We start from the raw sequence: 26,271 nt of genomic DNA, 5'->3' as shown, positions 1-26,271 counted from the left end.
TTATATTAAGTTGTAATGATTATAGTTACAGATGTTATTTTGGGAAAATAGCCTTTTTTTTTGTTGAAATTTATAAATATTATCCAGTGACATTATTCTGAGTCTGAGCACTAAAGTTTTCATTTCCATGGATATACTTTTTCCATGTCCTTTTTTCATAATGTTTTATTTTAAAACTAAACTTGGTTAGATACTCTTCTCAGTCAATGTGAAATATCCTAGATCACTAGCCAACTGAAATTTCTATCATAACATGTGTTCGCTCTGAGACAGAATAGCAATATCAAATAGTAAAATTGAATCATGTTTTTAAATAAATCTGAAAGCATAGTTAAAAAATATAAAAGAAAAGCTATGCTATATTGATTTAGTGGGTTTTATTATGGAACAATTTTTTACTAACTTCTGGCTTTTCAAATTCAAACCGAAAGAAAAAAATCGAGCTGAAGTATGCAAAAAACAAATGAAAAGGTAGCTTAAAATGAACAATAGCAAATGCAGCTGCGGCAATAATTAGAGAATACTCACCAACGGTTGCTCTGGATTTTTCAAGTTCGGCTAGAATTCGGTTATCTTGTTCAATGCGAGCTAATATTCTATTTATTTCAGTATCCATGGGGGCACTCGATTCTCCTCTGTTCTGAGTTTCTATGTCGCGAGCAACCTCGGATACTATTGGACCTTCAAGTAGAAAAATTCAAAATCATTTATTGAAAAATTCTTATTAAATAGAAAAAAATTGATTTCGCCAATAAATTTTAGAAAGCAATTTATTGCAAGATATTAGTGCTAATGAAATTTTTGGTTTTTAATTTTGTTAACATTTCGAAAAAGCATTCTGAAGATGAATAAAAAATATTTTTAATTATTTCTTACTTTTTAAACACAATAACATTAACTAAACCTTTTATTAGTGAAAGGTTAGCGAATAATTGAGTATTGAGTGATATTTCAGAGAATAACGTTTACATAAATATTGGTATTATTAGAGAAAATGATAAACTTCAGTAATTTTGAAATGATATATTTCATTACACTGAAAATGTTTTAATAAGTGAAGCAGATGCAGGACATTATATTTTGCTAAGTAATAATAAGAAATGGATCATTTTCTTAAAATTCTTGCAATGAATTAAATCTGAAATACAAAAGCAAAATCAATTAATAAATTGAAGCAAGCATATATATTACACCTTAAATATTGGAATTAGACGTATGCTTTCATTTAAATTTTCATTTTATAGAATAGACAATTGCATGAAACCGATTTAGCTTTTGTAGAGATTAATAATAAAACGTTATAAAAACTGCATTTTTATACGGTAACCATAGAAAAAAGATTTGAATATGTAAAATGTCTTTTTTTAACTTTCATCTATAACCAAACAAAATTCCTTGTTTCTGGGTATAAAATTTCCAGATATGTGTTTATTTCTAAATATAGAAGGGCTTTACATAAACGGAGACCTTTCTTTCAAAAATAAAATCTATTCAATAGGGAAAAATTGACATTTACTAATATTTATATCATCATCAAATGGCGCTGATATGATAACACACACACACACACACACACACACACACACACACACACACACACACACACACACACACACACACACACACACACACACACACACTGCTAGCTTTTAATTGTTGAGAGTTATAACTCCGACTTTATAATGAAGTGAAAAAATTGAATGTTGCAAACATTTCAAAGGAGTAGTACATAGCTAAAAAGAAAATTATTTTCTTCCAATTGTACATAGAAGTTTTACATTAAGTGTTTCTAAAAATCTATGTATTTCGGGAACGAAGAAAGTTTTGAAATGTTGATTATTTATGCTGCACGTAATTGGAATGCTGACCTAGCTGCAAAAGAATGCAAATGCTGTTTTCCGAATGCATAGAATTCTTTTAGGAAATGCATTTGTAGAGCAATTCATGGAATGCGAATTGCAGGATTCTTACTTCCTCGGGAATAAATGAGAAAGATAACGCATTATATAAATAATACAAATATTGATATTCTTTTTTTTTTCAGAAGCTATCTTCATGCTAGTATACGAACAATTGGATGAACTTATTATTCATATAATAGCAGGATTTCATCAAATCCGAAATCAACATTTCAGAAACGACCATATAAAGAATACTTCAGCTTAATAACTAGCATTGATACAGCATTCGTGGACTCCAAGGACAGTTACAATCAAATAATGATTGACATTTAGAGTGGGCCCTTCCTAAGATAGAATTTTGTCCTTCTTTCTTGAAAAATGCAATTTTGTCAGATTGATATCTTTGTAAAAGAGATGGAAATATCATATTTAGAAGAATAAAAATCCATTCTCCATTATGAGAGGTTCATCACCACTGGTAATCTTTACTGTAGTATTTTGAATGGTGACTGATATATTCATTTAGTTTTAAAAGATATTGTGTCTGAACTAGAGGTTAGTTTTTTTTGGAAATGGTTGCAATCAAATAATGCCGCACCTGCCACACATCAGCTGAAAGGCGATGGGTAAATACAGAATTTCCTGAAAAGAGGATTGGTTTATAAGAACTCCTCCTATATGACTTGATACATTTGGACTTTTATTCATGGGGCTTGTTTTGGTTTTCTGTGCATAAAATAACTTCTATGGACATAACAGATCTTTAGCTAGCTCGTCTTTTCGCTTTAGAAATTAGAAAGCCAGTTCTGAGGCCTCAAGCGATGAAGTGAATTGTAAATACACAAACGTTTTAGAAGAATGCAGTAGCATTGTATAGGTGTTGAAGAGGCTCACTTTGAACCTGTTCATAAACACTTCAATTAATGATTTATCTGACCAAGTTTAAAAAATTTACCAAGTGTTAATTAGTGCATTGTTATTTTTTGATTCAAAGTTTTTAGGAACCTATTGCGATGTGTGTATTATCCTTGAAATGTATTACGAAAGACTCTTTCAAACACCAGTCTCAGCTATGAAAAAATGATCTACCTTTTAATATCTCTTCAAATTTTGTTGGCAAAATTAAGAAACTTTGTATGCTTATAGGTGAGTGTAAGAAGAGCATTTTATTTAGTGCTTGTTTTTTCTATGGAGGCCATTAAAAATTTTATTTTTGTAATTTTTTATAATCAGTCAATAACAAAATCTGCAGAATTAGAATTATTTTTATATAATTGCCTCTTAATTAATGAAGCTATGCAATTAGAAGTATATGTCTAATTGTAACATGCAAGGAAATAAAGATTTCTTTAACGCTTTAGGACACCTTATGAAGAACTCAACAGCTTAAAATTTTTCAAATTTGGTTCGTTTATTTATCAGGTCTACATTTCATTTTTATTAATTTAAAGTATTTTAGAATGGAGCCTATCCGTGACTTTATTCAACTAAAGTATTGAAAAAATATTGTTTCCAAGATAGAAATTTAGTTTATTTAAATAGACGCGAGTGGCAAAACTAAATGATTATCAACCGTTATAATCAAATTTCATGTTCAAGAATAATTAAATATTTTGAAGAAATAAAACTGTCGACCAATTATATTCACTGCATTACATGTAGAAGCAGCATAAAGAAGTACTTACAGCATTCATGATTTTTTTAAAAATCTGAATACAGAAATTTCATTCAGGATTTGCTTCTTTTTCTTTAAAAGATAAAACAAATTTCATAAAATTTTAGAAATTGATCATTTTTTTTCAATTAATTACACTGGTCTGCTATAAAAAAGCGTTAGTTAACCAATATATGATTCTGACAGTTTTTTGAATGCTAATTTCAAAAAATGATCAAAAAATTTCATAATTTTTTTTCAAAAATTAAAAAATTTGATTTTTTATAGCAACCAATCAATTGTGTTGCAATCTATTAAGAAAGAGATAGTACTTAGTGTCAGAAGTTGTCATTACTTCGTCATGTATAAATATATATCATAAAGAAAATGTGTGGAGATTCGTGTCAAAAAAAAAAAAAAACCCTCAAAGCAGTGTTTCTGAATAACGGCAGTAAGTATACTTCTGTGCCATTATTGTGTTCTATGTTACTGAAAGAATGTTACAAGAATTTATCCTCGGCTTTGAAATATAATGATCTGGATGGATAAATATCCAAAGATATGAAAATACTTTCCATGGTTTTGGGAAAATAAGCAGGAAGCACCAAGTATCCAGGCTTCTTGTGTGAATGAGATAGTCGGGTTAAGAAAAAAAAAACCCTCACTGGATCAAAAAGGAGTGGTGGCATAGGAAAACGTTAAAACCCGGTATAAAAATGTGGAAAAGAGAAGTTAAGTTGATCCTAGTAAAATCTCTTTGTCTCCAAATCCTATCAAGCTTACAATGAGCCTTGTAAATTGCAGTATATTGCTCCTGTTGTTTTAGTTACTTAGCCTAATTGGTGTTTTCTACTTTGCGCCGACTACAGAAAGCTGAGTTCTGTTACTAAAACCGATGGCTTATCCTCTTCCAAGAATATACAAACTCCTCTCTATAGTCATGCATACACAAGTCCATTGTTTGAAAAATTAAATATTACGATGTGAAAGCGTTGCTGTCACAGACAGAGACAAGATAACCTTAACCTATTCATTCGGTTTATCAGCATGTTCTTTGGATTGAAAAATGAGCCATCAACTTTGCAAAGATTTATCAATTTAAAAACGATTCCCAGGATGAAACTATATTATCCTACTTGGATGATATAATTATAGTTTCTCAAATACTTGAAGAAGACTTAGAAAATCTGATAAAAGTCTTTAAAATATTAAAACAGTATAAATTACCAGCAAAACGAGGAAATGTAACTTTCCATACTCAAAATTTAAATACATGGTACACTTTATCACTTCGAATAGCATATAAATGCTGATTTTGACAAAATATCTGCAACTCCGAATATTCCTGAATACAAAAGTGTATAGTCTTTTCTACAAAATTGTAGATGGTACCGATACTTTATGCCAAATTTCTCTAAATTTCTAGACCTTATAGTAAACTAACTAAGGCGGCATCTCCTTGGAAGTGGGGATAAGAGAAACAAAATACTTTTAATATGTTGAAACAAGTATTAGTTTTCTTCCTGTTCTATGTTGAAACAAGTATTAGTGTGATCTTACCAAACAATCATCGAAAGTTTTGCGTTTTCCCAGAGAGCTTTGTTAGATGAACCTATCGGGAATATTTAATAAAGAAAAGCATTCTATATCGCTACTTCTAAGGTGCTGATAACAAAAAAGCACAATGTGTTGTTCCATCTAATGAAATACTTAACTTAATAAAGCAATGTCAAGTTGCATCTACTGCCGGCCACTATGATGACGAAATAAATAATAAGTGAATCTCACAGAATTATTACTGGACTGGAATAGGGTCCTCTATTATTGGTTATTTTAAGAAATATCCGGAAATGTGCCCGATATAAACAAACCAATTTGAAACCTGTAGGACTGCTAAGAACTCCTATCCCATCACAAAGATTTGATACTCTATTGATCGATTCAGATCAATAACCAAGGAAACGAACTAAAAACATTGAATACTTATCAATGAAAATGAGTATCTAATGTTGGAGATTGTGTTATATGATGGAAAGAACTTCAATCAACGAATCAACTATTTCCACGAATCAACTATTGCAAAAAAGTGTGCCTCATAAAAGAAATATTTCTCAGATATGGCCTTCCCAGACAAATGATAAGAGACATTGATCCCTAATTTATAAACGCTTTTATTTAATAAGTTTGTTACATCTTTAAAATCTTTAAATCTGTGTCTCACACTGCTTATCACCCTCAAGTAAACCCAGAGGAACGCAAAAATTGCGACAGTAACTTCAATTAGCAATCCTAATGAACAAAGAACGAGGGACGAAAAAAACCCATCTATTCAATTTGCAATGAATATACATAAATGTGAAACTACAGGAGATAAATCTGCCTTTATACAATTCGCTCGTGAGCTCGCACCATTAATGATGTTATTAATGAGTTACCCTGCGTAACAGAACGCGTCCATTTCGTTCTTGATATAACACCGTACTTAAAAACTCTCAAACGAATAGATAGAATTGGGAAGCAAGATCTATGGAAACCAAGTTTGATCGTCATAGACGAGCATCATATTTTCCCCTGGAAAACAAGTATGCATTGACACACATTCTATTAGCAAAGCTCATTCAAAGCATATTGTCAAATTTAGGCCAAAAAGAAATAATCTGTATTTGATCCTTACCCAAAAGTTTCCAAAGAACATATGTAATATCACAACCTGATTCTTTTGAAGAACCCATTGCGACCTATCATATCTGCCTTAAATCCTGTTCAAAACAGAGACACTCAAATAGTAGTTTTGTTAAAGTGTTGAGGATATTAACCAAAGACTCATAATATCTCTCCACCTTCTGTAATGAGGTTACCTGCACAGATATCTATCTGTATTTGGTCGACTACGATACGACCGTCATTGTTAGATGTCAAAACGCTATGCAACCAGAGGAGAAAATTGTAAAGACGGAAATTCAGTAACTAGTCATATATAATTTCCGTAGCCACAAACTAGAAGTAAATAATCGCTTTGGGAATTTAACTGCAATTAACTCCAGATATCTAAAGTAGCGTCCACAGACGAAAAAATATCAGTGAAAACCAAGGAATGCCTAGAGCGCGGCTACAGAACTTTTCTCTATGTTTTAGTATAGTTTTATTTTTAAATTTAATGCTTGTACTTAAGTAACGTATTTATTAGTAAATAAAGGTTATACTAATCAGATTATTTTAAATGAACCCATAATGATCTCCACCACAATACTTAAATTTTACTAAGCAATATCTAATTTATACATACCTAATTACAAAGCACTACAAACCAAGAGAGTGTAATTTGAAAACAAAATGAGTTGCTATCGATTTTGCTGTTAATCGCATATATTATATTAATATATTCTTCCGTTCAACATCGGAAACTGTCAGCGGCACAGTGCAAGGTTCATGGTGAATTTCTCAGATTCGTAGCCAAATTTCGTTTTGTATGTTGGTCTGAGGTACATTTATTTTATCACCATGTATGCAATTTATCAATCGGCATGGCTAGGCTGTTTGATGAGTATCTCCCTGTTCAAGTACATACATCCTTTTTCCTATTCAAAATTTGGAGATTATCTCCAATAATGCTTTAAACAACGATTTTATGCTACTAAAATACTAAAGGTTAGAGTATGAATCGATATACTACATGAACGGATTACATTTGGATACTTTTTTTTTACTTTCTCGTATGCGCAGTATAGAGAAAATATTGTAACCGTCAAAAAATTAGAGCTCGAGATTTTGATGAAACTACGTTTCAGACTACCCTGAGTTCGAAAAAGGCATTTTCGGAAAATTTCCTTCCGTCTGCCTGCCTGTGACAAAGATAACTCGATACCTAGATGAAACTCGGTACACAGATTTAACATCTATAATGAAGACACCTGTCAAATTTTGAGCTAAATTCAATAACGAATTTATTGTTTGTCTTTATTTATTTTCAGAAATATGCATACTCAATAATTCAAAAACGAATACAACTTAAAAATATCAAATTTGGTATGGGATTTTGTGACTACAAGTGCAGTTTAGTGTCAAATCTTTGTTCCAATTGGCTGAGAAAAACTTGTCTAAACCACAAATTCGAGTTCCGAATTCTATTAATGGCCTGCCAGGGATTAATCGCCAAAGATGGCTTGATAGATTCAGTAAAAATGCTGAATTCACGCCAAAATTTAATATTTCGTAATTATTGTACGCCAATGCCATAAAAGGCATTCTCTGACACGACAACTTTATTAGAGAGTATGCGATAAAGTTTTGTGGAGATCACTCTCGTTAGCTTTGTCATTATCGTTAGCTTTGTCATTATCATTAAAACCCTAAAATCGAGTTAAGATGCCATTTTACCCTCTGAATTAAGATATCAGCTATAAGAGATGAAATATCTATGTATTTACAAACTGCAAAATTTGAGGATCAGAGGAATCAGCCTTTGATATAAAAAATAATTTAATTCAGATTATTTACTAAATTCATTTTAATGTATAAAAATATTTTTTTTATTTGTAAGAAATGGTTAAACCACATTGAACTCTAGTATTGAATGAATCCGATAAATCAAATTTATCCCACATATCAGTCAAATTCAAGCAATACTCAAATAGAATGAAATGCTGTACAAAATGCTACAATATTCACGATATTTTATAGCATTCAGAAGGCCAAACATCTGAAATATCGTACAATAAATTTGTTCTCATAAGAAGGAAACAATTTAGCACCACAACAGGGGTTGGCAGCATCATTTTGTTAATATATCGAGTGAAAAAGACTAGGAAGTGAAACAGACAGTTTACATTTGGTAACTGATTTTAAATCCCTCTTCTCGTCTTGCAGTCACTAAATCCTTTGCCATTAATTATATATGTTTTAAAATAGAAAAAGTATACACAATTTAAATAAAGTATTTTGAAAATAAATAAAATTTTCTTGTTTAATTTTTTTTTCTTTTTTTTGTATTCATAAAATGTACCAAAAAATAAATTCTATATTTCCACTGAAGGATCATAACCATAATATCTTCATTTCAGATTTAAAAAAGTAAATTTTTTCTAATACTCTCAGTCCTTTTCATGAAAAAGTTTTTTTTTAATGCATTAAGCCATTCTGTACTTTAAAACGCATTAAAAAAATGTCAACTGATAGATTAGAGCTTGCGTAGTGTCAAGGGAATAAATTTGTTTTATATAGAATGAATAGTTTATAAATCGTTTAGAGATAAAAAAAAAAAAAAAAAAAGTAAATTTTCCATTTATTCGGAATGTCATAAATTTTTAAGTTAAATGCCACCAGAACCAAACTGCGTGAATAACACGCGTAAGAATACATAATAAATTTATGGAATAAAATGTCAGCATATAAACTTTAGATTTTTCCTTATAAAATTTATTTTTTCCATATGTAATTAATAAACGTAGAGAGTACTGCTTTAATAATTTGCGAAACAGAAATGAAAACAAAATGGAACCATTTAAAATAAGATAAAGAATCATAAGAACTCTAATTTAATAACAATTTCATCATGCTCAGTTAGGTAAATGGGATAAATTTGAATAGTTATTTCTTTAGACACTTTTAAATTCCTTTTATTTATGAGCCTTTGTTTTTAAAGTTTTACGATAAGCCGATTGTAAAAAATCCTTCCTTAAATGGATGTTTTAAGGAATTTAAAAGATTACAAATGATTCTTGAAAGTTATTAAAAACTATAAGACATACATGGTGCCGCCCAAGATTAATTTCTTGTATAATTCTTTTAAAGTAAAAAATACTCTCCTATAAAATCTTATAATTACTTTTATCATCTACTGTTCTCTCTTTTTGCAGTACTAATAAAGAAATTTTTTTTTATTATCTGAATCGTTTTTAATTAAAGTTTAAATATAAGTTGAAGCAGGCGATTTTAGAAACCGCCGATAAATAAACGCCAAGAATAAAAAAACTTGAAAAGAAACTAAATCAATAGTTTTCCTGAAGCAAATTGATAATCCTCTTTGCTTCTAAAGTTTTCTCTAAGAGTTTTGCTCATGCGTTTTTGCGTTCGTACGTATTCTTGTTTGTCAACAATAAACATATATATATTTTTCATTTTCTCAAGAAAGATTTGCGATCCGAGTCTTCGTTTGAATATGAGCGATGTACTAATGCTTCCTTTTGGTCATCATTAAATTGCAACTTTAAAACAAATAAAATGCATTGTAAACAGATACGTGTTAACATAAAAGAGAAATTTAAAAATAGTGGCAGATAAGTTTAATTTTAATTTAGTTACAATAACGTCCCGTTTTAAAGCAACACTAGGGCTACTTTAGGACAGATCTCGTAATATTGAACCGCCGTCAGATAACGAGGACGACACCTGAGCTGGCACCCCTCTACAAACTTCCACACCACACCAGAGTGAAGAAGTTTGGCCCCGATGGATTTAATGTATACCAGACCCGCTTACACAACGGTTTTTCGGTGGAATCGGATCTCGAACCTGAAACCTTCTGGTTTTGAAGTCGAAACCTTATCACCAGGCCACCGCGGCCATGCAGAGAAGTTTAAAGTTGTTCAGAAAAGCAGTACCTACAAATTTTCTTATTTCAAAATCATTTGAGTTAAATCTTCTAAAAAATAATTATAACCGACAGAAAAATTGTATAAAAATAAAACTTTTACCTTGCAAAGGTAAAATTTATAAATTGATGATGGTGTACATTTTTTACCCGATAATTTTCTCCGAAGTTTCTGTCTGAAATACACGAAATATGAGTTACTTTTTCACTGGCTGAAGTGACTGCTCTTGGGGAACCATCTGTTTCATTTTCCAGCAAGGCTTTTGCTTTGTTTTTCTTCTCTCCGTTTCAGTGATTAACTTTGATCTGCTTTTAGATATTGCTAAATAACTACATTCAAGCAAATGATAGCCTTTTAAAAAGATAGGTATTAAAATAAAGCTGAAATTTAAAAAAATGGTAATAAATAATTTGAAAGTTAACATTAATTTTAATGCTTTTAAGATTTTTAAAGATTAATGACAGTTCAACGAAATAGTGTGGGAAAATTGAGTTGAAATCATTGAGATGATAAAATTTTAAATTTTGAGGAGATATCATGATAATATTATTTATTCCGAAGTTACTGCAAAAAGGGAAAATTTCGGTTAGTTTATAACTGATTGAATATTTAATTAATTTTCGCATTTTCAAGAGTTCACAGTATTGTTTCTGTTGTCTTAAAGAATAAGTGTGCCAAGGTTCGTTGAAGTCGATTCAGTAGTTTAGGAGTAGACGAGTAACATAAATACGTAGAAGGTGGCCCAAAAAGTGGAACAAGATTTTACTATTTTCCTAAATATTGCATCTATGTACATACTTCCAGTTACAAAGTATCATTAAATAAGATAGACAGTTGTATGAAAACAATTTGGCTTTTGTGGAAGTTGAATGGTAAAAAATTTAAACACTTAAATTTTTATAAGCCCAGAAAAGTATAAAAATGTTAATTAAAAAATATTTCTCATACATTAATCTATGCACACTCACTTACATAGTTTTACTTTCAAAAGTTACAGACATATGCTTACATTTTTTTCAGAAGAACTTATCACAAATTTACATGAAAGTATTTAAGAAATGTCAATTTATTCAGTACTAAAAACATGTTATATGCAAATATTTATCTAGCAGTACATTATTCAGTCACCATAATTCGACAAAACTTTGTTATTCACGAAAAATGTTGTTCACTTTGAAAGAAGAGAAACATGAGAAATTGAGCATTTAAAATTGCTGGAATGCTGAATGAGAATTAATGATATCTTTATATTTATATTTGATTTATTTTTAATTTTTTTAATATTATATTTGAAAGAATTAATGATATTTTTATAATTATTCCCTGTTAAAGAAAAACGAATCAAAATTTGCAGAAGAAGGGGAACAACGAATTTTAATATAAAATGAATTGCTATAATAGACACCGTTTTTAAAAATCAGGCATTCTGCGTCCACATCGTTTTCGGACTAGATCCATTAATACTATTAGAATAAATAATATCGCCCTTATTTTCTCCGTCGTTATTTTTTCCTTTGTCTCTTAAATGTTTTGAAAAATGAAAAAGTGAATAATTTTTTAAATGTAATTTAATTAATTTTATTAATGGATTTCTAATAAAAAATTTTTAGTCCAAATTTTTCTCCACAGTAACTATCTCATTTTAAAATAGTTATCTTGTCTATAGAACAGTTTCAAATATTGAAATTACATTAAAATTAAAACATAAGTGAATAACGTAGATAAAAAAAATTAATAAATTTTTAAAAATAGTTTTAATTTTTAAAAATCTGGAAATGTCTCTTCAGCATTTCAACCACTTGCAAGAACAACCAGAAGGGATTTTTAAAGAACAAGTTTTTTCCGAATTAGGTATAAACGAGATGAGAAAATACGAAAACCGCACAGACTGAATAATAAATATTTTGAACCAGAAATATTCTCAATAACTTTTGAATCTCATTTAATTTTTCTCAATCTCAAATAATGTTTGAGTCATTTCGGAGAGAATTAGCTACACACATTTTGAATAACTTTTGGGTCATTGCAGATAGAACTGATTACAAACATCTTTTTTTATTGAAAATAACATGGAAAAGGAATTTTATGGAGAATGTTTCCAAAATGAGAGCACAATAATGTAACTGCGTAGAAAGATGTTTGATGCAGGTTGCTTTTTCTACTTCTTGAAAAAGGGTTTCTTGTAAGCCATATTTTTTCTATGACCACAAAGAAAAATTAAATCCATTAATATCGTGTGTGTGAGATGACCAATTCAAAATCGTAAGTGATCGTAATCGTAGATAAACGAAAATTTGCATTTAATGTTAATGGCCGAAATCAATTTCTAAACGTCGAAGATTACTTCCGTTGAAATAACGCCGCATTTTCAACACAAAAAATAATTTTAAATATTTAAAATATGATTCTTCGGTTGAATATTATGTTTTGGAAGAAATTTGAATAAGAGTGGAAATAATACTAAGCAATTGTTTTAATAACCCTTCTCAATGTATATACTCATAGCGACATCTAGTGAGACTCTGGGAAATTATTTTAGTTCACAGTTTCAGGCTAATTAAAACTCTACACGTTATTTTAATTGATTGCTGTTCTTTACGACATAATTTTTTTTCAGCAAGGAAGTTACTTAAAACTTAGATATTGAAATGACCACTTCGAAAATATTCCAAACATATTTAAGTACCAAAAAAAAAAAAAAAACCTGCAGAATTCTTATATTAACAATCATAATTAACGCCAACAAACAAAGAAACAAATTTCAAATAATTAAACCTGTTTTAATAATGGTAGAGTGAATTAACCCGAGAATCATTCATTACTGTTTTTCGTTCATTACTGCCCTTTGACAGTAATCATTCCATTACTGTCTTTCGTTCATTACTGCCCTTTGACAGTAATCATTCCATTACTGTCTTTCGTTCATTACTGCCCTTTGACAGTAATCATTCCATTACTGTCTTTCACTACAGTTACAATAAATCACTAATTAAAGAAATACGTCAGAAGTCGATATATTGCATATGTGCAAAAATTGAATATTAAATAAGAAATTGTATGCGTAATCAAGTTAAATTTAAAATTTGAGAAAGGGCTTCTGTTTGAAAAATGTGGCAAAGGGTGCTTTTAGAAACTAAATATGAGCCTTAATAATTGAAAATTTAAAAAGTGTATATTTATTAATTGATTTTAGTTCATGTTTTAGCTCAGAATTTCACGAGATTTCTTTGAACTTAAAAGCCTAGATACAAACACGTAACTCTTTCATGAATTCAGGATTTAACTGATACTTCATTTATCTTATATTTTTAAGAATGCAATTTATTTGAATTTCGACTGTACAGTACACTCCCGAGAATTCGGTTCGTGACTAACCGGGCTAGTTTTCTTTCATTGTAATTATATGAGAAAGGCAAGACGTGTATTAAGTCATCTATAAAAGACATTTTCAAAACCTAAAAACTAAGTTTTGACTCTTATCTTAGGGTTACCTTTTCATATCTGTGTAATCAGTTATCAGTGAAAAATAAAATAAGTCTGAGCCAATTTTCTTAAGAATTAGACCTATGACTTAAATTAATGTTTTATGTATGTTTCCTGCATTTAAGTTGGGCATTGCAGAATTTATGTTAAAATGTGCACAGTTTATATACCCGATTTACTCTTTCTCTAATAAATTCTTGAATCGTGAAATGTAGTATATAAACATGTATAAACTACCAGTACAGAACTTTTTATTTTAATTCGACATGTTACTGGTAACTGCTTCTATGATTCACCAGGTCACGGCTGTGTTCATATTGAGATAAATAGAGGACTTAGTACTCAATAAGAAGTGAGGAAATACGTAATATAACAGTGAGTTTTGGATAAAAACTTTATATTCTCGTATTGTGTGGCAAAGAAATAAATTCATAGAACTCCGGCCTATCCGGCTTTTTTGTTATCCGGCCTGCCCTTACGACAGTTAGGCCGGATACTCGGGAGTGTACAGTATTTATTTCTGTCTTTAGAACTTACCTTCAATGCTATATTTAACATTTGTTGTAGACAGGTACGATAAAGGTGCTTGTGGCTGTTGTGTTGCAAGACCTCTAAGCGAAGTTGGCGGAGCGGCGTTTTCTGTTGAATCGTAAACTATAGGAGAGGTCGTATAGTTGGGAGGAACTGGAGACATGATAGGTCGAGTTGCTGGCATTGCTTGATGGGCGGTGAAGCCGCTAGTGTCTGCGGTTTCAAACTGAAGTGACATCTGTAGGAGACAATACTTGAATTAGATTAGGTCTTCTTAAAATGCGATTCTAGACCACAAAATTTCGTGCGTGAATATTTGAATCACTTAAACGCTGATAGTTTATCGATCTATCAGATTCTCCAATATTTTAAAGTAAAAGTATTTTGAAAAACCATCTTAGTTTGAAACATTTTATTGATTTTTTTCCAATAAATACGTTTATGTTAATAATTCTATTCGTCTTCCATCTATTGCTTAGTTTTTTTTCTTAATTTTACTGTTCTTTGGATAGTAAAATAACTTAAAATAAATGAAAAATTGCAAAAAGTAAAATAAAGGAAAAATTTGGAATGCTCAGCAGGCTTCTCTCTAAAAGAATGGATGAATTATTTCTGCTACTTGAATCAAGGAAATAACTAGGTTCGACCTTTAACTGATCGCAATAGAGCTTCGCTCAATAATACTACAAAAAATGTACTCGATCTCACTCATAACAAAATCAAGTATCTGCTTACTTTAAAATAATTTAAATTCGCTTGCCTTTTTTTTTTACAAAAAAAAAAGCACAATCTTTAGTTACACCTCGCAGAATCCACCGTTTTCTGCATACAGAGATAGCATTCCTTCCGTTTTGCCACGGGCCTCAGCAGCCATAAAAGTTCTGAAAGGTTCTCTAGTCCAGGCCTTTCACAGAAGAAGTTGTTTGTGGTTAGCATAAAATTTATAACAATTTGTTCATTCGTTTGAGAAAAGGCATGAAAATTCTGGCAATTCTCTGCGAGAACGAGCTTTTCCTTTGTTCTCTCACACGTTCCTGGAGGACCCATGGTTTGGTTTAGTTTAGGTTTAGTTATATTAACGTCCCGTTCTTAAAGTAACATTAGGGCTACTTGGGAACGGATCTCGTAATTTTGAACAGCTGTTAGATAACGCAACGAACCTGAGTTGACACTCCCTCTCAAAACTTCCACACCACACCAGTGGGAGGAGGTTTGGTCCCGATGGATTTAACGTGCACCTGACCCGCTTACACGACGGTTCTTTGGCGGCACCGGGTCTTGAACGTGAAACCCTCCGGTTTCAAAGGCGAGATCTTATCGCCAGGTCACCGCGGCCCTGCATGAATGACCCATACTGTCTTTATGTAGAAAAGGACCGACTTGCCAAAGCTGATAAACTGGTCAGTCGGTAACTGGTGTAATTCGATGATGTCTTCGGATTGCAATATCTGTGAAAAAGAGTTCGGAGTAGACAACCCTTATAGATTTAAGGCTGTACTAAGGAACTTGGCTAATTTGAATGTTTCCGTTTCTAATTCGTCTGTAATTCGAATTTCTTCGCTCCTTTATATAATGTTAAAATATCGTCAAAAATTAGTGAAGAGCGATATACACATGACTGAAAAAAATTTCTATATTTTAGTAAGCAAATGAAAACAAAAATCGAATGGTTGTTCGCAGAGAAAACTTTTTATCCAGGAAAATATTTAAATGTCTGTAACATCGTAGCATGAAAGTGGAAGTAAAGTGCTATTCCTATTTGAAATATAAAATTATAGTGGTTGAGTTAGCTAAATTTTGTAAACACATCGTTTCAATTTTATAAATTCTGAAAACTTTCATGAGGAAAATTCCTAAATAGTTATTTACACGCAACATAAGGAAAATCTTTTGCAAGTTTCCTCGAATTACTGACATGCACTTTCGAAGCAAGTTTCCTCCTGAACTTGAAACACAAAAAATATTTATTTCAGCTTTTAATTTTTTTTAAATCAACTTTTCTGCTATTTAAACTAAAGAATAAAATTCTAGACCTTGCTTATTCGTGCTATTTTCATCCTAAGATGCATTATTCCTTTCTCAGACGGTATATATAGAAATAAATCCTTTTATATACGAATGGAAGGAGATATTTCAGAAGTTTTAAATATTTATTTCTGGAAATCTGGAGATTTAGACACAATAATGGAACAAGGACAATTTGCTAGTTAGAAATATTCGCTGAGAACAAATTTATTTCGATTGTGGACATTCGAGCAAAATGAATGAATATTACTACCAACTTCGAAATGTTTTTGATTTAAGTGATATGTATATCAAGTTTTGTTTCCTAAACTATCTATGTAGGAGCAAACAAATTAAAATTTTCTACTCAGTGGTCTAAATAAGACAGTCCGAGCAAAAACCATTGAACATCTTTGCTCCTAGGAAGAAGTTCATTGCCTTATCGCACATGTGTGTGTGTGGAAATGTAATAAAAATTTGTTGTTGGAAATGTCTAATAATAGCAAATGAAAAGCAAATAAATAAATAAATAAAAATGAATGCTTAAAATGGAAAATTTAAAAATTAAGGCAAACTGACACATATTTTTAGGTAGATAAAATAAATCTGATTATAAACATATAATCCTAAAATCGAGTAAAAGCTAGTTAGACGATTTCTACAGTAACATGAAAAGTTTAATACATCTTAAGCAAAATAGGAAAAGGAAAGAATCTAACATAAAACATTTTAATTGGCAAAACAACGAGAAAATTTCGGAGTGACAGAAAACTAAAATAACAAAGAATAATTGCTTATAAAAAGGGTGAAATGAAAGAAACGTAGAGCGAATGTTTTCATCGCTAGCATAAGCCATTCAATGAACATTTCAAAATTAAAGCATATCTGGAAAGTATCCATTTATTTGAGGAGGAAAAAGGCGCCGTAGATGAAGAGGGGATAGGTTATAAAAATCTGTAGAAAAGGGTTGTTAAATCTAAATATAACTTCCTAGTAACTCTTTAACACGGAACGTTAAATAAGTCTTACTAAGGCACGAAATGTTTCTCCTTTATTTTACAATCAAGACAATAAGCAGAAATATTTTCCAGTTCAATGAAGCAGATAATCACTAAATGAGATAAAGATTTTGCGTTGAAAATATTATGGTAAACAAAGTTGTTTTCAGTAAGAGGTCTTTGATTTAAAACCATGGATGAGGATATACTAACAATATCCATACGTATGCACGAAGAAAAAAAATTAGCAGAGATCAGAAGCTTAAATTTTTTCCGATTATTTTGTCATATTAAAATTCTAAATGCTTCTTCCTCAATCAGTGTTGAATATTTGAATGTTGTTGGCCATGTTATTTTCGATTATGTATATTGAATAATTGTAAATTCAATTATAAAAGGCATGTTCATTTATGCGGTGTCCATTTCTTTGTGTTTTTGATACATGCTTTCGCATGCATACGTTATTTCGTCTTGACGTACCCTACCCTTCTTAGAAATTTGCAATCCTGGTGCTTCATTTCAAGAAAATACTTTCGGTTTAACAAGTATTCGAACGAGATTATTTTTATGAAAGAAAGGAAAATCGATTCCGATTAGAATTCCAACTTTTGGAAAATCATTGATTTACTAAGTAAAATAACATAATAAGGAATTTGATTTTTTTCAAAAGTTGGTTCAGGATACTACAAATGAATATAGTTATTAAAGCAGATTAAATAAAAAATAGGATCGAATATTGTAAAATATTAAATTACAAATGGTTTAAATGCTTGGTTTACATTCTGATAGAGCCATCTTCAAAAATGAAGTGAGAATTCAAAGTTGTATGAATCCACTTTGTTTTTGTAATACTTTCTAGAACAGTTTTATTTAAAATTAATCCGAGGTAATAAGTTATTTTTTAAGATACTAAACAGCAACGAAGTCAACTATCGTAGGTTTTGTAAATCTATATCAAGAATTAAGTGGTCAACTTCAAGTTATTTATGAAACTTAGTTAATAATAAAAAAATTTTTGTTCTTAATTTTTTTTTATAAAAGGACATAAAATTAAAAGTGGATAATTACTGATTTGCATTTTCAAAAATGATTTTGCTTGCATCCTTCGATTTATATCTTTATAAAAATTGTTAAGAAACTGAGTCTAAGTTTGACTAATCAACCAATATTAAGTAGAAAGTATAGTAAATTGTTAAAGGTCATTAAATTTTCTATGTTTATACACGCATATCTTATGCGCTATGTATATGGAAACAGCGATAGAAAAGATTCAGAGACAACCTCTAAATCTTTTTTTTCTCGCATATTTCCTTATTACTTTCACAAAGTTTTTGGAATTTTTACTTTCAACTGGTATGTTCCTTGCTTTTATATTTTATTGATGTTTCTGGTTTTATGATAAAATTGTCTTTTTGTAGTTTGGTTTGATTCAATTTTTCTGTGATCTTGCTTAGTTATAAATTTCTGAAATAATATTTTGCTTGTTATCGTGTAATTTATTATCTTTGATTTTATGATACTAATTCTTATCTCCAAAACTTCAATTTCTTGGGATTTTCTGGTCACGAGGGGTCAATATTTTGGATGAAAGTCAGACCCCTCACAGTAAAATTCCCTGGTTCGAATTCCTGCCTCAGGCTGACGAAAAAGTCTTGAGGCCGTATTCATCATTCTTTCTTTTTGGTTCCATTTTTACATTTAACTTAATATTTCTTTCTTATTTGGTTGTTCATTTGTTTTTTAGATGTAGCAGCATTAGCTCTCTCTAAATACAATGCATCTTTTATTAGTTTTGGTTCAGGAAATATTTACTTCTAATTGAATTTCATAACTATTGCTTTTTTGGATGATAGTTTTGAAATATTGTACATCTTTATACACCTCCATATCTTTAACTGATTTGAAATCTATAGAGGATGGAACATCTTCAATGTTTTAGTATATTATTAACCCTCCGAGCATCCAATTATTTTGATCTTTCAGGTTAGAAAAATTGTCTTTTAAAGTGGATGAATCAAACTCTTCGTTATATCATCATATTTCTGCAATCGTAAAAATACTTTATTCACTGTTAAAGGAAATATACATATAAATTGTGTCCGTTTGAAAAATTCCCCACCGCCCAAAGGGTTAACAACATGGCATAATTTTAAGGAAAGCTGTGTATCCATATAAATACTTGGTTATTATTTATTTGTATATCCGTTGACTTGTATGTCAGAATTAAATTAAATACATTTCAAATAGTCCGAATGTAAATTTTTATTTCTCTTTTATGTCATTATATATTATTGAAGATAATGTTAAAGCTTGATTTGTGACTGGTCAGTATGATTAAAAGGAATAATTTAGTTCCTATTAATGCATAAAATAAATTATAAATAACGTTAGCATTTTTTTTTTTTTTTGTAATTTTTACATTGGATATTTTCAGAATTCTTTTTCAAGAATACAAGAAGTGAAGATTTTATAACTGAAAGGTGCAATTTAAAAATGGAATTTTTTATTTAATGAGACGCTGAATTAATTTTTAGTGAAATTATCTAAAAGATATTAGTTCAGATATAATTAATTTTTAAATTTATGTGTCTGGCATTTATAAGAGATTTCTTATAAAACATGACGTGTAATGTATTCCAAAACAGAAAACTTCATACTGTTAAAGTCTATTTTTAGAGATGAATTGTTTAACGACATTCAATACTTGTTTGGACCGTTTCCTGCTGATATTCATTCATGTTGCTCTTTAGATATTTTTTGACAAAGCGTTTCAGGGTAAAACCCCAAGTTAACATCTTTTCACAATGACAATTTTGATAGAATTCATTTTCAGTTATATTTTGACATGGTACTAAATTCTTTCTTAATTAAAAAATATTTTGTGAGACATTAACAAAATCTAGACATTAGTGATTCCAATATTTTCACGAACAATCTGAAAAGTTAAGGAGTCGGTTTAAAACTACACACTCTGGAATAAAATCTAATACAGTTTTGCTGTTAAAAGTTAAGAAAATACAGATTATGAGAAATTTGAACGCTAGTACATGTCTGCGGATCTACAAGTATTTGATTTTTTTTTCGGATTGAAGTTGATTTACATTCGAAGTAGCATTAAAGGGAGGGACGTATGCTTTGTTCTTTCTGTTATTTCCATACTTCAAATAAGGAATTTTGGGACTAAATTATGCTTTGATTATCATCTTTTAAGATGTTAAATTTTCTAATAAGTTGTAACAAATGTCAAAGAATGCTTAAAAAAAGAGATTATGTTGAGGAGAAAGTGAATGACTTTATTTTAAGAAATTAAAAAAAAAAATCCTATTTAAATGGAAAAGACGAATAAGAGTATTTTTCGCATTCGTCTTAAACTCTCATTTATTCATCAAAAATTTTACTCAGATGTTTTCAGATGCTAGTTCAAAAATTCACTTGAATACAATGTTCAAACAAATCTCATAACTGCTATAGAAAAATTATTGGTGATTTTGAATATTTATTGCTCTCTTACTTGGCTTGGTTCCTGTGGGACATTCCATGAGCTTTTCGCTTGGCTTCTCTGCAAGGTTTGAATTTCCAAACTGAGTTCTTCCCTCAAGACACTTTCCAAATCGCATTTCTTTCCCAGCTCTCGGATTTCCGACTGCAGGGAAAAAGGAAGAAACAGTTTTTTGTTACTTGGAATCCGAATTCTTCTTAGGAAAAAATATAGTAGAAAAGCTGCTGTGGAAATGAAATAATTTAGAGAAGACACTTTTTTCCACATGAAAATGACTAATGAGTTAATTTAACAAAACTATTACATCTTTAGTTTTTAAGTTAAAATATTTTTTGTTGATCTGCAGTCTTTTTATATTTCCGTTGTTTCATTATTATGAGGGATATTTCGTTAGATTTATTTATTCAAATGTAAAAGTATTGTTTGTGATTTACAAATATAAAAGTTTTTACTTCAAACCGTGAATTTGAATAATGTGGTAATTGACAAAATATGTACAGAGAAATTTCAGAGCAAATTCATACAGTGAAAATATAATCTTCAAATAGAGAAAAACTTTTTCTATTTGAAGAAGCTAAAATGAATTCTGTAAAATGAACAAAATTATACCAGAAGGTGTAAATATATGGGTAGAATCGTGTACACATGTAAAGACATTTGAAAAGAGTATTAAAAATATTGTGGAGGATCCTAATATTGATTACTGCAAGACTGTTTATGAGTTTCATGTTGTATGTCATTCATTGCTATAAGTGCATTTTTATCACTTGGACATTAAGAATATGTTGCATAAATCCTTTTCTATGGTCCTTTATCTTTTCGACAGAGGAAATATATCTCACATTGATGAATTTTGCAACTATTTTGTACGGAATTTTCAAATCAATATGTGAAATTGGTTTCACTTCATTGGATTTAACTACAAACGCCTCAAAGAGGGAAGTTATTTTATGGCTTTCCTATAGTTTGATCCTATAGTGATACCTCAATTTACATTACCTATGGTTTAATGAACCCGAATAATTTAAAAGAAGTTAATAACAAAAATATAATAACTTAATAATAACAAATAATAAAATGTAAAATCCGAAACTAAAGCACTCTCAGCCCCTTCTTTTTCAAAAATGAGCGGCAATCCGTCCAAAAGCTAATCATGCAGTAAAAGAAAGTATCATATCGTGAAGTTTCATGGTAAAGAGACGACAGTCGAAAAGCTTATGGAGGTGCCTGAGCAAATTGCTTCAGTCAGAGTTGATATACCGCACACCAATCAGGCAAGGGACAACTGGATAGAAAGTCTTTCTAAAAATTAAAAAAAAAGTTTGCCTGCTAAAAAATTATAGGCTAGTAAAAATATTAGTCTACAATGAAGAAATTTTATGACATTGAAAAATTGTTGCAATCGACATTGAATCGACTACTGTTTGTGTAATACGTTTATTTTAATTTATATCATACTGTATCAATATGTGTGAAAACTGCATCTTTAACTACATAATTTTTTAGATAGCTTTTTTCGTATTTCTTGCTTCTAATTACTTAAAAAGCGAATTTATAATTAATGAAATTCACACTATAATTAATTATTGGCATTTATATGCAAAGTTGGACATTGTCTGGAACGCTTCGTCGGTCCCATCTATTATGTAACATGAGAAATTACAACATATATCATGTAATAAATGTCGACCCCATTATTTGGCTACTTTTTACTAACGATTTACCAAGGTATCTCTTAGTATGCCACTAATTGATTGGAAAACAAGAAATGATTTTTATCTTCGTGTTCATAATTGTCTTCCAAACAGTTTAGACAAAATAGTTGTTGAAAGCTCAAAATCTGCTTTGGATTGTATGAGCCATCTTATCATTTAATCATTTAATTTACTTTTTAGGTAGCTACTTTTATTTTATGAGAAACTAGAACAAAATATATAAAAAAACTAACTAGCACACTTAAAAATATTTAACAGCAAATCTCTTTTAAATATTTTTAATATTAATATTAATTAATGTTTTTCTAATAACGTGAAGATAGCTCACATTAATCTCTGCCATGGTGAACATTTTAGTTAGAGGAAACAAGAGACAGATATAAAATAGTATTACCAGTGCTATACATAGCGAGTAAAAAAAAAGTATGGAATCTAAAATTACGAATAGATTAGCATAATTTCTTAACTTTGCCTAACTTATACATGCTTAATCTGGGTTTTTAAAATGAATGTATAATAAATGTCTTTTCGCAAAATGTGGTAAATGTTTTACTTGAAATATTTAGGAGATATTACAAAAGTCAAGCAAAAAGTGTTTCCATATGTAATTTGCAAATTCATTTTGAAATCTTTTATAGCTGATCCTCAAATTTTCGAAACTGGAGCATACGTCGGTCTCAAGAAAATACAATAATGTTTAATTCTAGATCGTATCTCGTTGTTTTAAGATGGTTTCTAGTAGGTACTTGTAAGATGGTAATTTATTTACATAGCGATAGATATTTTAGGAAAACAATTTGTTAAAATCGTTATTAAATTAGGGTCTAATTTACAATACATTATGTTAAGATACTGTCGGCTTTAAGCTTTTAAGCACAGAGGTTGCTTCGGAATATAATCCTTGTTCTGGTCAACTAACTCATATTCAGCAAGTTTAGTTAAGGCCTCATCATTCGTGGGCAAGGAGAAAGCTCATTTCATTAGTTGATATTTTGTCCCATAATATACCAAATAATCTATAAGAAATTTTATCCAATACTGTCGAATTAGTAGACAATCAAAGTCTTTCCTTTTAGGATTAAATCTATAATAATAATGTGAAAATTTCAGAGTAGAGTTTTCCCAATGAATGAGATAATACTAGAGTTTGCCAAACAATCCAAAAAAATCTTAAAATAATATCCAATTTAATGCATCAATTCTAAAAAAATCAAACATTACCATAAAGAATGCTTGGTTATTTCTTTATTATGGAAACCTCGTCACTTTTAATCTACAAATCTTTTTTCACGAATTTGAACTATTTTGCGATTTTATTAACCATTAGAGCAGCCGTATTTATGTAATCATTTGAAAATTGTTCAATTTCATGCTACAATATTAAATGAATGCTTTCTACAGATTCTTAATATCCGTGACCAAAAATAACCATTACGACTTTAAATAATAAGTCAAGTGATGGATATCATGATTTTGTCAAGGAGAATTTCATTTAAAGTATTTATAAAAAACGATGTTGGAACCATATTTAGAAAGGGGGAATAACTGAGATGTCTACAGTTAAGTTACTAATTTATCATTCAATCAGTACCGTTAAACCATATGAATATGATACATGGTCTTCTGAAGTAGCGATGATCGTGCAGTAGAAAAGTCGTATGTCATTTTAAGCTAAGTTTCAAAGATTGCTTGTTTCATCATAATATTTCTTTATTTCCTTACGTAATAAAGAAAAAAAATACTTATTAAAATCATCAGAGTTCTTCTAAAAATGTTTCTTTCTTGAAGGTTTTCGACAAATAAGAATAAATTTTTTATATTCATAATACTAAGATTGCTTGAAGAAGTTTACTAATTTTTTGCCCCAAATACTATATTATTAAATCTTAAACAAATGCTTACTTCTAAATTTTGGATGCTTTCCAGCGCTTTCTGCCTTTCTGCTTCATTGGATATTGCTTGAATTTCTTCTTGTTTTGCCTGAAGTTCTGTTGTCGCCGCCAGTTTCTGTTGCTCCAACTTTTTACGCCTCTCATCAGCATCTCGAATTTGCTGAAATAAAAATAAATCACATTGAAACCTATTTTCTATAGGTGTCAACAGATATTTTTTTAGATGCCAAGTTTTTGGGGAATGAAATAACTAATTTATTCGCAGTCAACTATGTCTGAATAATTACCAATTGCAAGAACAGACCATGGTCTTATAATTTGCAACACAGCCAGAGCCTGCAGCTTATGTACCTAGTGCTAAAAAAATTTTCCATTTTCCATTCTGATGAGCTGGGTGGAATATAGTGAAATTTTGTATATTCCTAGATTGACGTGACACAAAAGAAAATATCATTGAATGATTATTATGCACTCACATGATCGTATGTAAAAGTCATCAGCGAAAATGCCAATTTTTTAAAAAATTTTTTTAATGCAACATTCTAATGCTATTTTCTTCATTTAATTGCAAAGCAGTATTTCTACAATCTTAAACAATTGATTTTAGTTCTGTAAATTTCAAAAGGCAACATAAAGATTTGATGAAACAATGAAATAAAATAATGATGGAACAAGGAAGTAAATTTGAAACAAGCAATAAATCACAAGTTTCAATAACGAAAAATACTGTTGCAAATCATAATCAGAAATATTTTTTAGTCTATTAAAACTGATCGCAGAGAAACTTATTATATCATTGAAATGATAAGTTAATAAATTTTAAGATGGTATAAAGTTATCTTTAATTGACAACAGTTTTAGAAAATATCACTAAAACGCCTGATATTACGCGTACTTTTTATTTTAACACGTTTTATTAATTAACTTTCTTGGCTCTCAGCTTATTTGTCACTTCGATACATATTTTATAATCCATTTTAAATTAACTTCCCGATGAGGTAGAGGAATAAAACGTTAAACGAAGCTCAGAATTATATGACTGTATTAACGCAATATTAATTTGCTTTTTTGTCTGTTCTGTACAAATTTTATAACTGAATATAGCTCATCGAGAAGTTAGTATAAAATCGATTGCAAAATGTGACGCACACAAAACTGCAAAGCACGAAAGAATTATTTAAATGAAAAAATTATTTTTTTTATTTAAATAATTATTTATAAATAAAAATTTCGATTATAGTTTCAAAAAAATCCCTTCATGGTGCATATTCTCACCCTCTAAATATATATTTGTTCCCAGAATGGTAATATTTAGTCAGTTTGATCTGTGATGGACAAACAATAGACTTGTACATTTTCAAAAGCACATTTTTGGTTGAGGTAATTAAATAATGGACATTAAATACCGACAGCTCTTTTATCATAAATCATAAATGCAGATTACAAAAAATTTCATAAAATCTTTTCAAAAGTTGCTAAGCTGCTGAAGAAGTTTTTGATCCTTTATATTTTACGCACTTAAAATGAGTTTAAGAAATTTGAACTGTTTTTGGAAAAAAAAAATGTGCCACTAAAATCAGTTTTTCTGATCTTATAGAGGGTGGAGTGAACTTCTGAGGATTCCTAGAGCTAAGGGTTTTGGGATGCACTTTAAAATAATAACATACATTTCGAATCACTAGTCATCACGTTTTAAAAAACAATTTTAAATGCTTTTAAAGATTTCAACTGCATATTTTATTAATAATAATTGATTTTATATTTGTTATATCATTGATTTTTCAAATTTAGTTTACTATATCTAATTTAGGAATTAAGATGCATTTAACGACAATTAGTTCTTATTAATTAAAAAAATGTTTTTATATAATTATTTAGATTTAATTTCTATTTCCATCCCTTATTATAATGCCTCAGGGACTGATGAAGTATGAAGAAACAGGAGGCGCTGTCTTGGTATTTTACTTGGGTGCCGTTTTATATAGGTACGCCTTTGCACCTAGG

General features: G+C 29.8%; 1 protein-coding gene and 1 long non-coding RNA gene across 7 annotated transcripts in view; both read right to left on the bottom strand.

Annotated features, from left to right (window-relative positions):
- LOC129960447 (RIMS-binding protein 2-like) overlaps window positions 1–20,774 on the bottom strand; it is a 104,690-nt gene extending 83,916 nt beyond the window's left edge. For all 6 annotated transcript variants that reach the window (XM_056073884.1, XM_056073885.1, XM_056073886.1 and 3 more), the window contains exons 1-3: window positions 20,673–20,774; window positions 14,166–14,397; window positions 529–681 (exon numbers count right to left, since the gene is read on the bottom strand). In XM_056073884.1, the coding sequence (XP_055929859.1) occupies window positions 529–681; window positions 14,166–14,397 (385 nt within the window). In that variant the 5' untranslated portion in view covers window positions 20,673–20,774. The remainder of the gene's footprint in view (window positions 1–528; window positions 682–14,165; window positions 14,398–20,672) is intronic.
- A 3,629-nt stretch (window positions 20,775–24,403) lies between these two features.
- The window catches only part of LOC129960450 (uncharacterized), a 131,621-nt gene continuing 129,753 nt past the window's right edge, over window positions 24,404–26,271 (bottom strand). Inside the window, exon 3 of the long non-coding RNA XR_008783592.1 lies at window positions 24,404–24,427. This is a non-coding gene — a long non-coding RNA (uncharacterized LOC129960450). The remainder of the gene's footprint in view (window positions 24,428–26,271) is intronic.

The sequence above is a fragment of the Argiope bruennichi genome, chromosome X2 (genome assembly GCF_947563725.1).
Source record: "Argiope bruennichi chromosome X2, qqArgBrue1.1, whole genome shotgun sequence".
NCBI classification, from domain to species: Eukaryota; Metazoa; Arthropoda; class Arachnida; order Araneae; family Araneidae; genus Argiope; species Argiope bruennichi.
This window is presented reverse-complemented; position numbering and strand designations above follow the sequence as displayed.